The sequence below is a fragment of the Coffea arabica genome, chromosome 8e, assembly GCF_036785885.1.
Source record: "Coffea arabica cultivar ET-39 chromosome 8e, Coffea Arabica ET-39 HiFi, whole genome shotgun sequence".
NCBI classification, from domain to species: Eukaryota; Viridiplantae; Streptophyta; class Magnoliopsida; order Gentianales; family Rubiaceae; genus Coffea; species Coffea arabica.
In genome coordinates, this window is record NC_092324.1 from 43596383 (window position 1) to 43611382 (window position 15000).

The 15000-nt window shown below is 37.8% G+C and overlaps 1 protein-coding gene and 1 pseudogene across 1 annotated transcript; one reads left to right on the forward strand and one right to left on the reverse strand.

Annotated features, from left to right (window-relative positions):
• Positions 1-3967: 3967 nt before the first annotated feature.
• LOC140012798 (uncharacterized) lies at positions 3968-8623 on the forward strand. The gene is made up of 8 exons (XM_072061108.1): positions 3968-4472; positions 4739-4948; positions 5129-6388; positions 6602-6932; positions 7120-7645; positions 7718-7828; positions 7910-8024; positions 8124-8623. Exons 1-8 carry the CDS (start codon positions 3968-3970, stop codon positions 8621-8623), a joined length of 3558 nt encoding a protein of 1185 aa, XP_071917209.1.
• A 2141-nt stretch (positions 8624-10764) lies between these two features.
• Positions 10765-12798, reverse strand: LOC140012598 (isoleucine N-monooxygenase 2-like; annotated as a pseudogene).
• Positions 12799-15000: the final 2202 nt, after the last annotated feature.

Consider the following 15000-nt stretch of genomic DNA (forward strand, 5'->3'; position numbering starts at 1 on the left):
ACGTCATTAATTAATCCTTTCATATCGAAGCATGAATTCAGAGCTTGCTTACTGGTACATGTACGCACCTTGCGCGCGCGCGCACACATAATTTTGGGGGTTGTCTATAGATTTGGTGATGCTCGAAATTTGGTGATAAAATGTAACTTGGGTACTAGCTCATTCAATGTCCAGTTGTTCCAGTAAGGGTGATAAATTTAGATTTGCAATAAAAGAATACACTAGGCGTAGAGGGTTCTTCATTATAACAAACGCATAAGTAGATAAAAAATAAGATCAGTAAGGAGAGGTGAAGTCCTGGATATACTTCAGGGAAATCCTCAATGTCTTTGAAAGGTTGTAATTTCCAATTTGGTCACTTTTAAGATTTCAATCCTACTCAGCGTCACAAATTAGATTGCTAACTCACGTTAATAATGAAAATATAGTCCTTTGATATGTTATTGCCTTGTGTTTTAGTGGAGGCAGCAAAGTGCTTCAATTTGGACGACAAAGTTTACTATTGTCGAAACATGTTACCCCACTTAGGTCCAATTGGTCGGGGATAATTCGTGGATTAGATCACACTAGGTAAGGGAGAAATGCTATTTTGGTCCTTAATATTTGGTGTGTGTGCTAAATTGATTCTCCAAATTTTTGAATTAAATTATATTTAGGATAATTGATAGAAGTTCAATAATGACAAATGATTAAAATCAAATTCTCGTTAATTAATAAATTTGACTTTGCACTTTGGATCCCTAGAAAGTTTGGAGTTTAGATTATTATGCACTCATAAATAGTTATTTGAGGGTTTTAGGATGACATAAGATGTAAATATAAATTGAAATTGTGTTAAATGAGTGCTAAGAATTCTGATAATAAAGAAAATGTGAAAAATGTAGAAAATTTGAGTCCTCCCGCTTACACTAAAAAAAAAAGAAAATGTGGAAAAGCTAATTAAACTCCCTTTTCCTCTCTCTCTCTCTCTCTCTCTCTCTCTCTCTCTCTCTCTCTCTCTCTCAATTTTCTATTTCATTTATTCAAGCCATTAATTTCTTATATGCTTCTTTTCTTTACATGTTTGGCCACAAATTTGGCTTTATTATATGTATTTGTTGTTTTGCACCAAGAATAATTAATGAATAATGAGTTTTGTCATTTTTTTACTTATATTGATAGTATTTAGTGCTTTAAAATATAAAGAATGTATACTCTATGTAAATTAAGTTGATCATTCTTCTATATTTCTTTCTTTCTTTCTTTTTTCTTGCATTTGACTAGGTTATGAAAAAAGTTTAATATGAATTAGTTACTTTGTAGAATTGTTTGAGTTATTCAGTAAAATTATAAATGCACCGAACATTATAATAAATGCTTCAAAACTTTACAATTGGAATGTTAGATTTTAATAAGAAAGAAAGATGAGAAAAAATGAAAATCGAAATGACAAGTGTCGAGTTTGTACAATAATAAATATATATTTAAATAAAATATAAATTTTTGTATATAGCGGTGAGAGGGTCTAATCCACAGGGACTAAAAAAATTCGTTTCTTCTAGAGTCTAGAGTACAGGGGATTTTTATAAAAGTGAGAATAATTAAATAACTCAAATAAAAGGACTAAGTGACAATTTATTAAAAATTGAATCAATAATAAATAAATTCTAGCCAAGAAATAACTTCAGAAATGCTTTACTCAATTTATCATTGATGCAATAATAATTCCATTTATTCACAGATAAACTAAACAAGCAATGACAATCAACTTTTCCTTACTGTATTAGTAATTAAGTAGGACCGTTAACTACTAATCTAATCAAGAAATATCCATAGGTATGACCTTAGAATTCAATTTCTCAATTGCCTTAAGAATTAGAGAAACTCTGTTCTAATCAAATAACACGCTACGAGGGTTATTTCAAATTAGCCCATATGTCCCCCTGACACAAACTCAATCATGTCAGTTGCCACTATTTTAAAACAATTAAACAATTACGGATCTAACTACTTTAATTGGTTCAAGGTTATTAGATTAATTCAAATACTAGATCCTAGATATTCAAATAATATAAAAACCATAAGAAATTAAATCAGGAAACATATGAATACCAGTAAGTAAAAGGAATAAATATAGTCAGTTCAATCTTACAATTGAACCAAATCCTTCGTCATTCCTTGACTAGAATGGGAAGCTTAGTTCATCTCTCCAGCAAAAGATACCATTTGAATTGTTTCATGCTTCATTTTATACTCCTAATCTAATTACTTTCCTAAACGAAATCAAATCCCAATGGGCAAATGATTCTTTTCAAAAAGTCAGGATAGATAAACTAGACTAGTATCCTATTAAAAGTGAAAGACTATCCAATCAGTGAGGAGAATCTGATCCTTGCAACTTTGATTTAGAACTGGAGATCTTCTCACGTGCCAAATCCCGAGCTTTCCAGACGTGCAGGGTAATACTTTGATGCACCCACACTGAACAACATAAAATTCCAGTGAAAAATCATGTCTTTAATTCCTTTTTGTTCCGAATCCCTACAAACCAATACCAATTACCAAATATGAGTAGAGTCTACCAATTAACACAATATTTGGCAAAATTCACGAGGAAAATAATCATAAATTTAATAACAAAAATGCAACCTATCAGAAAAGTTTTCAAGAATTCCTAAAAGAACTTTATATTAGTACTTAAGTCCACCGGTAAATCATAAATTTAATAACAAAAATGCAACCTATTAGAAAAGTTTTCAAGAATTCCTAAAAGAACTTTATATTAGTACTTAAGTCCACCGGTTTTTATTATCATAATTATTAATTACAACCATTAATTTTTTTCCTCTCTTTCTAACCATTTTCTCTCGATAGACACTTCCTTCCTCCACCATCTTTTCAGATTAATTCTAAGTTACATGGCTGCCCTTCAGCCACCGGCTGAGGGGCAAGGGTCTCCTATAGAAAAAAAATCTTTTTTCCAACTCTTTTCACATCCTGCAGCATCTCCTATCAAAATTCAGCAGGCCTCTGTGTATAAGGGGGCAGCTGCGGTCATCTTCTCCAGAGTAGATGCAGATAGACTTGCGGCGCCATTTAGATGGACTTTGGTTGGAAAATTTTCTCATGGACGACCTTCTTTGGAGGAGATTCGAAAGTTCTTTGCTTTGTTAAATTTGAAAGACCACGTTTCTATTGGATTGATGGACTATAGACATGTTCTGATTAAGTGCTCCGCGGAAGTAGACTTTAACAGGATTTGGACGAGAGATAATTGGCAATTGGGCAAATATCCGATGCATGTATTTCAATGGACCAGGGAGTTTCATGTACATAGAGAGTCATCTCTGGTACTGGTATGGGTAAATCTTCCAACCTTACCTATTCATTATTTTGATAAACACTCTTTGTTTTCCATATTGTCTCCAGTAGGAAGACATTTATTCCTGGATTCGGCAAAGGCTGTTGGGACACGTCCTAGTGTGGCCAGGGTGTGTGTGGAGATTGATGTAGCAAAAACTGTGGTGCCGAGGGTCTGGGTGGCTGTCGAAGGGGAATCAGGTTTTTAGCAAAGATTTGTACTAGAAAACATTCCACCATATTGTTCCTCTTGTTGGCGATTGGGTCATTCTCCAGAGGAATGTAAGAAGATCATCACAGAGGTTGGATATCGGAACCAGAATAAGCAACCCATGTGTCTGCAGAATGGATCAAACTTGGAAACAAAAAATGATCATATGACAATTTTTACACCTGTGCACAAACCACAAACTAATGGAAATGCAACCACGAAGTCTGTGGTTAATATTGAGGATACAAGACCAGCTGCTGTGATGGAGGACGAAGGGATGACATGTATATTGGACAAATCTGCTGAGCTTGATCAGATAGCCGACAAAGGAGAAACAACACTTTACAAACTGCTGAAATCAACGGCATTGTTCATGAAGAAGATCGCGATGTTGAGGTTCAACAAGTAACAGAATCCATGGGTGATGATATACATCGACAGGCTGGTAATGGTGATGACATGCACGGAGCATTGCATGGGGAACAAGGGGTAATTGGAGCCCAAATGCATAATGACCATGGACATGATTCAAAGGGGACCCAGATTCTAACGGTGCAAACTTTGGGAGAAGATAAAAAACAAATGGCCGACACCACCACCATGCAAAACAATAATGTCGACACTCATCATGGCCAGGAGGACAAGGGACCTCAGCCTATTGTGGAGCACATTTTGGGTGTTGAACATCATCAAGAGGCAGACAACACCGACCTGGACAATCTCTATGTCGATTTGCGTAGGGTTCAGGAGGTGGATTCCAAAGCAAATGCGGGTGATGAAATTATCTTGCCAATTATAGCAAGAAATTTATCCCCAAGACTGGTTGTACCACGTGAGAATTCAATGGAAACATCCACACACGCTTTGAACATTGACCAATCAGTAGCCGTTGAGCAGGATTGTCGACAAGTGCGGGGCAAGGGTGTGCGGGCTTATTTCCCATCCGACAGACAATTACGGTCATCGACATCATCCTAAAACTCATTCTAGGTTCTTTCCTATGATTAGTGGCATATTTTGGAATATTAGAGGGGTAGCTAAAACCCCTAATCTTAGAAGATTGATTAAATTAGTACGAATTCATCATTCTCAATTTGTTGTCATTTGTGAACCAAAGCTAGACGTGTCTAAAATTGAGTCCATCTGTCTACGATTATTATTTGATTATGTTTTTGTTAATTGTTCCAGAGATATTTGGGTATTCTATAGTAGTCCTTTTGTGTGTTCCATCGTTGAGAGTTCAGACCAGCATATTTCTAATAGATGTCCAAAATTCTTTGCTCCCTAGTCCAATTATCATGTCTTTTGTCCATGCAAAGTGTTCAGTAGAGGAGCGCAGAGAATTATGGTTCAACTTATTAAATGATAAGCCGAATTCTATTCCTTGGTGTATTGGGGGTGACTTTAATGTTATATTGGCACCTCATGAAAAAAAGGGGGGGTCATCCATTTGCTATAGCAGAGGGGGCGGATTTTATGTCTTTCAAGGAAGAGGATGGGTTTTTTGATGTAGGCTTTTCAGGACATAGCTTCAAGTGGATAGGTTTTTAATTAATGGAGATTGCTTGGATCTCTCAGACTCCATTTCTGTGCTTTACCTGGCAAGACATCCCTCGGATCATGCTCCGCTGAAGATTTCGTTTGCAGCTCGATCGGATAATAAACCAAGGCCCTTCCGATTCTTGAATATCTGGACGACTAAACCAGAACTCTTGGAGGTGATTCACCAGGCTTGGAATCAAGATGTGGATGGATCTCCGTTACGTATTTTATGCTCTAAATTATTGGCAACCAAGAGGGCTATTCAAGCTTGGAACAAACAACATTTTGGGAACATATTTGATGTTGTTCGATCTGCGGAAGATGCGGTACAACGGGCAGAGGAGGCTGTGGATCATGATGTTTCAGAGGAGTGCCAGGTGGAGCTCAGCAAAGCTCAGGTGCAGTTGCGGCACGCATTGTCAATTGAAGGACAATTTTGGAGTCAAAAGGCCAGGGTAAAATGGCTTCGACAGGGAGATCGAAACTCAAAGTATTTTCATGCGGCAATAAGACAGAGACGGGCTCAAGGAATGATACACCGCATCAAAAAATCTAATAGTGATTGGGTGGGCACAAATGCTGATATAGCAAGTGAGGCAATCTCTTATCTCTCTGATCTCTTCACGAGCTCTTTGGAATCGTCTTCTGAAATGTGGCATCTAATTCCGTCCATGATCTCAGAGGAGGACAATGTAAAATTGGAGGCAGTACCTTCGATTGATGAGGTCTATCGAGTTGCAAGGTCAATGGATGGGGACAGTGCTGCTGGCCCAGATGGATTCGCAGGCAAATTTTTTACATACGCGTGGGAAGTGGTCGCCCAAGATGTCTACAAGGTGGTACTTAGTTTCTTCTGTGGTGCAGAATTGCCTCGATTCATCACCTCTACTTCCATTATGTTAATTCCAAAGATGCCAAACCCTCAGGATTTTTCTCAATTTAGGCCCATCAGTCTGTGTAATTTCTTCAACAAGTTGCTATCCCGTATCTTAGCGGATAGAGTGGCTTGTGTGTTGCCAAAAATTATCTCTCCCCAGCAGACAGGTTTTGTCAAAGGTCGTAATATAACAGAAAACTTTCTGCTAGCTCAGGAGGTAATATCGGGTATTGGGAAAAAGACTAGAGATGGCAATGTGGTAATAAAGCTTGACATGTCTAAGGCGTATGACCGGGTGGCATGGGGTCATATTATTGGTATTCTGAGGAGATTTGGATTCGGGGAAATATTTATTGATTTGGTATGGAGATTGCTATCTAATGTCTGGGTCTCGGTCATTATAAATGGGTCTTCGTATGGTTTTTTTAAGTCTACGAGACCCACTATCGCCTGCATTATTTATTATAGGAGCTGAGGCGTTGTCTAGAGGATTGAATAACCTCGTCATGCAATCGGGTTATGTGGGTTTCAAAGTCCCATATGCATGTCCTCATATAACTCATTTGGCGTTTGCGGATGATGTTCTCATATTTTCAAACGGATCCTCCTATTCTTTAAAAGCTATCATGCAGGTACTAGAGGTGTATCAAAGGTGTTCGAGACAGCTGATAAATGTGGGAAAAAGCTGCTACTTAGTTCATTCGTCAATGTCACTGGCGAGACGACGGGTGATCGAATGTATCACTACATTTGCCTGGAAGTCATTTCCCATACGTTATCTAAGGTTCCCGCTCTATTTTGGAAGGTGCAAATCATCATATTTTGGGGAAGTATGTCAATCTATTCTAGCAAGGATTATGTCATGGAAATCAAGACTGCTTTCCTTTGGAGGCAAGGTAGTGCTAATCAAGCATGTATTGGCATCAATGCCAGTACATCTGATGTCAGCTGCAGTGATACCAGGTAAGGTATTTAGAACTATTGAACAGGCTCTCTCGACCTTCCTATGGGGGTCATCAATCAAGGAGTCGAAGTTTCACTGGATACGGTGGTCTCATATGTGTTATCCGGTAGATGAAGGAGGAGTAGGCTTCCGGAGGATACAAGATGTCTATACAGCCTTTTCATTCAAACTTTGGTGGAACTTCAGAAAAGGGTTGTCGTTGTGGGCTACGTTCATGAAAGCAAATTGCTGTAGACATCTCCATCCTTGTCAGGTAGAACTCAGGGCAATGGACTCGGCACTCTGGCGGAGGATAGTGAATGTGAGTCGACAAGTAGAGCTCTCTATGCTATGGGTGGTCAAATACAGAGCATGTCATTTTTTGTACGACAATTGGTTGGGGAATGGTGCTTTGTTCCTCCGAGCAACGGTTGTCCCAAATTTATCGTTCGAAAATTTCATTATCAATGGGCATTGGGATGTAAATATGTTATGTCAGACATTGCCAAACGAAATGGTGCCCTCCATTCTAGACCACCCAGTCCCGGAAGAAGGGGGTGAAACTAAAGTGATTTGGATGTCCACGACATCTGGAAAATTCTCTCTAAATTCAGTTTTTGGGGATATTAGACAAGCCCGTAACACGTCGATGGTATTTGAGAGGATATGGCATCCTAGGTTTCCTCTGAAAGTTTCATTTTTCATGTTGCAATTGTTGGTGGAGAGGTTGCCGGTACCAGATAGATTATGTAAACTTGGTTTTCAATTACCTTCAAAATGTTTTTGTTGTCATTCATCATCTTAGGAGTCAATTGAGCATTTATTCTCCAATGGCGATATAGCCTCGGAAGTTTGGAATTATTTTGGAGGAGCATGTGATTTGGAATTCCCAGCATCATCCTTGAGGCCCCGCATAGTGAGTTGGTGGTTGAGTTCACATGATTTTGAGATACGACGATTTATTGGACACATTATTCCCAGTATAGTTTGTTGGCAGATTTGGAAGGCAAGAAATAAAGCAATGTTTGAGGGTGCCCAGATGAGGTCTTCTGCCATTTGTCATGCCATTTTTTCGGAAATACAGTCCATGGTGGGAATTCAATTTAAACAAGGTTTTCAAGTACAGTCATTTCATTAGTTATATGATTGGTTGTATTCATCTAATGTTGGGATTGCATACAAACTTGTTTGCTGGGAAAATAAGCAATCAGGTCGATACATTCTTAATACGGATGACTATTCAAAGGGTAATCCAGGAGTGGGTGGAAGCGGTGGGGTTCTTCGGGATTCAAAGGGCATGCCTCTGATTGGTTTTTCGGCATATCTTGGAGAAACTACATGTCTCCATGCAGAGGCTAGGGCCCTCCTTATTGGTCTTCAAATATGTGTACATAGGGGTTTTGGAAATCTATATGTGCAATCGGATTTTTTGGTATTAGTTGGAATTCTTCAGCATCGTATTCATTGCCCCTGGCACATTCGACGGGAGGTCAGGCAAATTTGGAAGTTCGTGGAAGATTCGGATCGCTTTTTGCACTATTACAGGGAGGCTAACACAGTTGCTGATGCTTTATCCAATGTGGCTGTATCGCATCCAGAACAACAACTCAAGATATATAAGGCCTTTAATTCGTTTCCAAGATTGGCTCGTGGGGCAATTCGATTGGATAGATTAGGAATGTCTTCAATCCGGAAAATTAAACTCAACTAATCTCCTCGTGTATTTATTTTGTTGCTATTCTAATATAAAAGAAATTTTATATAAAAAATAAATTACAACCATTAGAGGCCTACATCCGCAAGTCATGCACAAATTTATATAACAGTATTTAGAATGAGTTGGTATATTAACATTACAATTATCTTTATTGACTAATTCTTACTTTACACAATACTTGTGTATTGTTATTTAATTATAATTAATTACATAAAGATATGCTCTTTAGGTTAATTGATACTTTTACGCCAATTTTCAAGAACTTTTATAGGAATTTAGGAACGTACTCATCAAATATTTAAACCAAATCATGTTTTGTTTCATCTTAAAACCCTAATTATAACTATTTGAACCCTAAGGGATAATGTTAATCGATACATCAAATATTAGGGACTGAAAATATAAAGTCAAAACTTTTGACTAACGCCAATTTGATTTTGACGGTTAGTTTTTGTGATTTTTTCGTTAATTGTCCAGAATTTTTGTAAAAATAGAAAGTTTTTTGGGAATCACATTTGTTTTGATAAAAACATTAAGGACTGGTTGAGCATTTTTCCCAAGATTAATTGTCTCGAGATTATTCATATTCTAAAATAGTTACTCCAGTTTGGTTAGTATTAGAACAGTCCAACATGTTGTTTGGTTAGCATAGGAGTGATTTAAAAGATGCCAACATTATTTTAAGGTAATTTCTTTTATTTACAAATCGTACAATCAGTACCACAAACTACCTATTAACACCAACACTGAATTATAACTACAACTATATAATTGTTAAGAAGAGTTAAAATTTTGTTGATCAAAATCTTGTATGTAATACTAAGTTCCAAGTTTCCACGCGCCCTTTGCTCCTTTCTCCAAGTAGAGACAAACTGTCTCACAGTTTTTGAGAACTTCTTGTACCACGACATCACCATGTGCATCCACAAGACATCGTGTCAAGGAAGTGACAATCTTAAACATGGTTTTTTTTTTTTTTGGCTGCAAGAGTTTTACGGATCCAACTAGATTAAATGATAGTTTAATATTTTTTAAAAATTTTTTCATTACAAATAGAGTTCGAATCCCCACCTACGGACCAAAAAGGTCAAATTCGAATCCCTTTTTTATGGTCACGAGCCAAAACTGGGTGCTTCTTAAACATGGTTTCATGGTAACATTAAGTATTCTCCATAGCTTGAAGTCTGCACCGCAAACTTCAATTGTTCCTTGTACTAATCTAGGATTTTATACAGTTTGTAGCATCTAACTCGAAATGTGATACTTACGAATAAACCTAGTACAAAAACATTCTCGAAACAAAAGTATAGAATACGACTGATAAGATAAATTAATCAGGAGTCTGGAGATATTTGTCCAAATAAGCAATTCTAAACTTAGCATAATATATTCCAATTTGCACCTCCTAATTAAATAATATATTCTGATTACATCCTAGACTGTAATTTTTGACACCTTTTGTACCTCAAGCTTTCATTTTTGTTCAACTCTAATCTTCAATTGATCTTGCTAAGAAAATTAACTGATTTTAAGGAGCGAGTGTTAATCACAATTAGTTCAACTTAATTCAAAATCCCTTGAGGTAGTGAGACTCAATGGTGAGATTCCATTGAGTCATTTTCTTCTTCTAAAAGCACGTCCTTTCCCTTTATAATCCTACGTCACGTTGACATCATAACTCAAAATCAACACCATTTAGTCATGCATGCTATGGATTTTTCACAAATTTAGTCCTTTAAATATGCAAAGAATTTAAAACTTGCAAGTTGAGGGCAAGTAAAAACACTTTTTTTTTTTTAGCTTTAGAATTTCTTTGTATAATAATTTATATCTCAATTAATCATTATTTAAATGATTATTCTTAATCTAAAACTTGTGATTTAGAATTTCATGACAATTGTTAATTTGTCACTTATTTTTATTTTGAAGTTGAACTTTAGAATTCTGTAATGATTATTAACTATATAATATTTAAATTCATATTATTGACTTGGTAGATGTGCATTAGGAACTATAAAAGTTGCTTAATTAAATAGTAAAAATGGAAAGCATTTTATTATTTTTATATGTGACTATTATTTTGAAAAATAAAAAAAGTGAAACATAAAAAGGTAAATCATTGAAAAGGTACCATCCTAGTTGAATTGTGGGAATCGTGGTTGAGCAACTGCAACGAAAGGTTTGGTAAGGAAGCCAGCATCCTCGCACTCTGCTAAATCAATTTGGGAAAGGCCTGATGGAATCTTCCAGCTAAAGCATTGAAGAAGTCTGGCAAGAGACATTACAGTGAGTGTGGAACCCAATAGGACTCCCGGACATCCACGCCTTCCGGTGCTGAAGGAAAACATATTTAATTCTGGATCGTTGAGATCCATTCTAGCATCATCCATGTCCTTCATGTGGCGCTCAGGCTTGAACTTCAGCGGATCCTCTCAGATTCGAGGATTACGGCTAAGTCCTGGACGGCTGAGGATAACATGGCTACTTTTCGGGATGAAGTAGCCACCAACGACGTTGTCCTGAGTGGATACATGAGGAACATTAAAGGGTGCTAATGGATGGAGCCGCAAGGACTCTTTTACGCAGGCATTCACATATTTCAGCCTCGGAAGGTCAGATTCTTGAACAAGCCTATCCTTCCCAACCACGGCGTCTAGCTCTTCTGTGGCTTTTTGAAGCATTTCAGGTTGATTTAGCATCTCTGCTAATGCCCATTCCACAGCATTTGATGGATTATCGACAATCGCAAACATTAGTTCCTGTCGAGCATGCATCATAGTAAAGTTAAAAGTGAAAACTAATACTAATCCTTTTTAACCAAATTCAGTAACCAACTGACCGTACAACAACACCATATTTCAAGTTTCATTTTGGTGGTGATTAAGGCTCATTGAGATTCCATCCTTTTCTGAGTTCTGCTAATCAACAAATTTGGGCAAATTATTTTTTAATATGGTCAGAGCGTGGCTGATGATGTCGTCTTATGCACCTTTTGTACGTCATTTGATGTGGACATGGTTTACCTGAATGTTTCCACAGCTTTGAGTCTGCATGCTAGATTTTATAATAAGTCTTGGAGTATGGTCCCTACGATTGATTTTGTACTTACATGAAAAGGCACTAGCTGATAAGGTGCTAAAGTTTGATTTACAGGATAGAGGATTCCTTACAGTAATTTGTGCTCTGATCTCCTCAGTTGTTAAGAGGGGTCAGCCGTTGCTATCTTTGAGCCTGATTAGGACATCAAGAAGGTCTTCTTCCTCCTTTTTCACGCCACTCTCCCACATTTTAATCCTTTTTTCAATTTCAGGATCTTGGTGCTTTCGTACGCATGCAATGGCCTCAGTAAGAATCTTTCCGTAGCCATCAAAATAAAAAATCTTCATCCAGGGCATGTAATCGGATACGCTGAATGCATACAAATGAGCAAGGATTTTGAAGAGTCCATTGATATGTTCAACTTCCTCAGCACCTGGTCCTCCGTCTGCCATTCCTTTCCCGAAGAATCTCTTGTTGAAAATCATCTTTCTAGTCACATTTCCGCAGTAGTGTTGCGTAACCAATCTTATGTCCACTAGCCCACCGGTGGCATTGTCCTTGCACTGGTTGTAAACATAATTAACCAAATGATCCGCTTCCTCTGCTCGCTTGCTATGAAGCCATTGGTGTTTAGCAGGTGAGAGCACACTGGAAACGACCATTCTCTTCATTTTCTTGTATTGATCGCCCAAAGGTGAAAGGATTGTCGTCAAGAATCCTTCACTACAAAGTTCCGCAGACATGAAAACAGGTCTGTTGGAGAAAATCGAGTCTTGTTTCTTGCAGAACTCGCGAGCGAGCTCAGGAGAAGTGACAGGAATGATATGAACACCGAAAATGCGGATACATGCAATTTCGGTATTCAAATCATCCATGACTTTGCATATCCATCGATTTGTTGGTTTGTTTCTCAGCATTTGGAAAATGCAACCAAAGAAAGGCTAGGGTTTTGGGCCAGGAGGGAGAGGGAATCGACGGGGTTTGTTATTCTTTAGACAAATAGTTAACCATTTGTCCATCATAAATATCACCAACAAAACCAAAGCCATGAATCCTGAGAAATATGGGATCCATGACATTGAGGTAAATCCCAAGCTTGAATCAACACAAAGACCGGAAGTGTAATTCATGACTTGAGACCGTATGAAAGTTCTTAAGAGTTGCTTTGAGCTTTTGGTATATGTGAGGTATTGAATGTCTGCAATTCCCGTTGATGGTTTGTAAAGAGCGCAATTATGCGATCTCTTGTAGGAGAAATTTTGTTGTTAGTATTAGGCATCTATGATTTTGCAGTAGCTCTCCCACGTTGGACTTTTGGATACCATTATTTGTGAATAAAAATTTCAAGTATTATTTAGCTTGGATTATAAAGACAACTTTCTATCACATTTTTATTTTATATATTATTATTCTAAATAATTTTTTTTTTTCAAATAATCTTCTATCCTAGCAGACCATATGATTTTTGCAGTACTGCCCCGTGTGGAATAAGGCACTTGGGATCCTCGGTGACATATTTTCTATGCCAATCCAATGTCACCTTTAATATTATGCCAAGTGTCCTATTATTATTTGCACTTTAATTTTTTAATAATTCAAATTGGTTTGGTTTAAAACAAATTTTCTCTACCCTTTAAAACTTTGAATCAAAATTAACCGGCCGGTCTAATTCAAATACCATCACTTTTGAGTTAACCACTCACGATCTGGGGAAAAAGAAAAAGAAAACCTAAGCCAAAGTCTTTCATCGGTGATTGCTTTGAACAAAGCCAAAAAGAGACAAAGTCCCTGGAAGCTTGTGTATCATCTCCACTCAGATGAGGTCCACACTTCAATGACGTTCTCCAGCAAATTCCTCCACCAGCTCCGCCATTCCGCGTGGCATCATCTCCACTGCCGATTGCCTCACCGTCAAAAGCACCAAGGATGTCCTCAATAAGCCCTCCACTGGCAGGGATACCGTGTACTTCATGGCTGATTTGGAGAAGGAGAAAGAAGATTGGATCAACTCCATGGACGCTCAATTGTGCAACGTTCCAGGTCCGTTATTGAATCTGAGGTCATTGATTACGATAGCAGCAGTGTTAGGACCGGCCCAGGAAATAGACAAATCCAAGTTAGGACAAAGTAGGCGGTATAACCGACCATATAATAGATAGGCGGTAGATACCAGCCATATAATAATTAGGCGGTAAAACCGACCATATAAAGACGGATAACAAAGCAAATAAAAGACACAGAAGATTTACGTGGTTCGGTCAAATTGACCTACGTCCACGGGCGAGGGAGGAGCAATACTTCTACTATGAAGAAGAAATACAAAAGACCGTAGGAAAGTGGTTCCTAAGCCAATAGGCACTTACAAAAGAGTTTAGAAAATATTCCTAAACTCAAAACAAGAGAGCCTAAAATATTTGACTGAATGGGGTAGATGACTCAAGAAACTAATAGCCCATATAACTCTCTTGAGTGGTGCACATCAAACGTTCAATGGCCTCTTCTATTTATAGGAATCAAGAGGGAAGCCTTTCGTTTCTGATCTTCGATGTGGGACGCAAAATTCTGCCATCCAAGGTCAAGAATTGCGGCTGCGTCTTGACAAATCAACAAATCTCCACCTTGGCATAATTTTAGTTCCACCATCGACAATAGTAAAATTACTCCACCTTCTCCACATAAGCCCCAATGGGCGTAAATCACCAACAATGAACACCAATCAAATCCAAGCACTGCTTGAATTTGTAAACTGGAAGAGGTTTCGTAAACATGTCAGTTGGATTGTCCTTGGTATTGATTTTCTGAATAAGAACCTTTCCTTCAGCAATGATATCCCGAATGAAATGATACTTCACATCAATATGTTTCGTCCTCTCATGATACATCTGATCTTTAGTCAAGTGTATGGCACTTTGACTATCACAGTGAATATCAGTAACACCTTGATATAGACTTAGCTCGCTAAATAAACTCTTCAACCACAAGGTTTCTTTGATTGCCTCGGTCACAGCCATATATTCTGCTTCAGTAGTAGACAAAGCTACGACAGGTTGTAGAGTAGCTTTCCAACTAACAGCACAACCGCCAATGCAAAATACATAGCCTGAAAGTGATCTTCTCCTGTCAAGATCCCCAGCGTAGTCTGAGTCTACAAAACCAACCAAAGTGTTATTATTTCTTCCAAACTCCAAACATGCATTTGAAGTACCTCGCAAGTATCTGAGAATCCACTTCACAGCTTGCCAATGTGCTTTACCAGGGCAAGACATATATCTGCTAACAACACTGACTGCTTGTGCAATATCTGGACGAGTACAAACCATTGCATACATAAC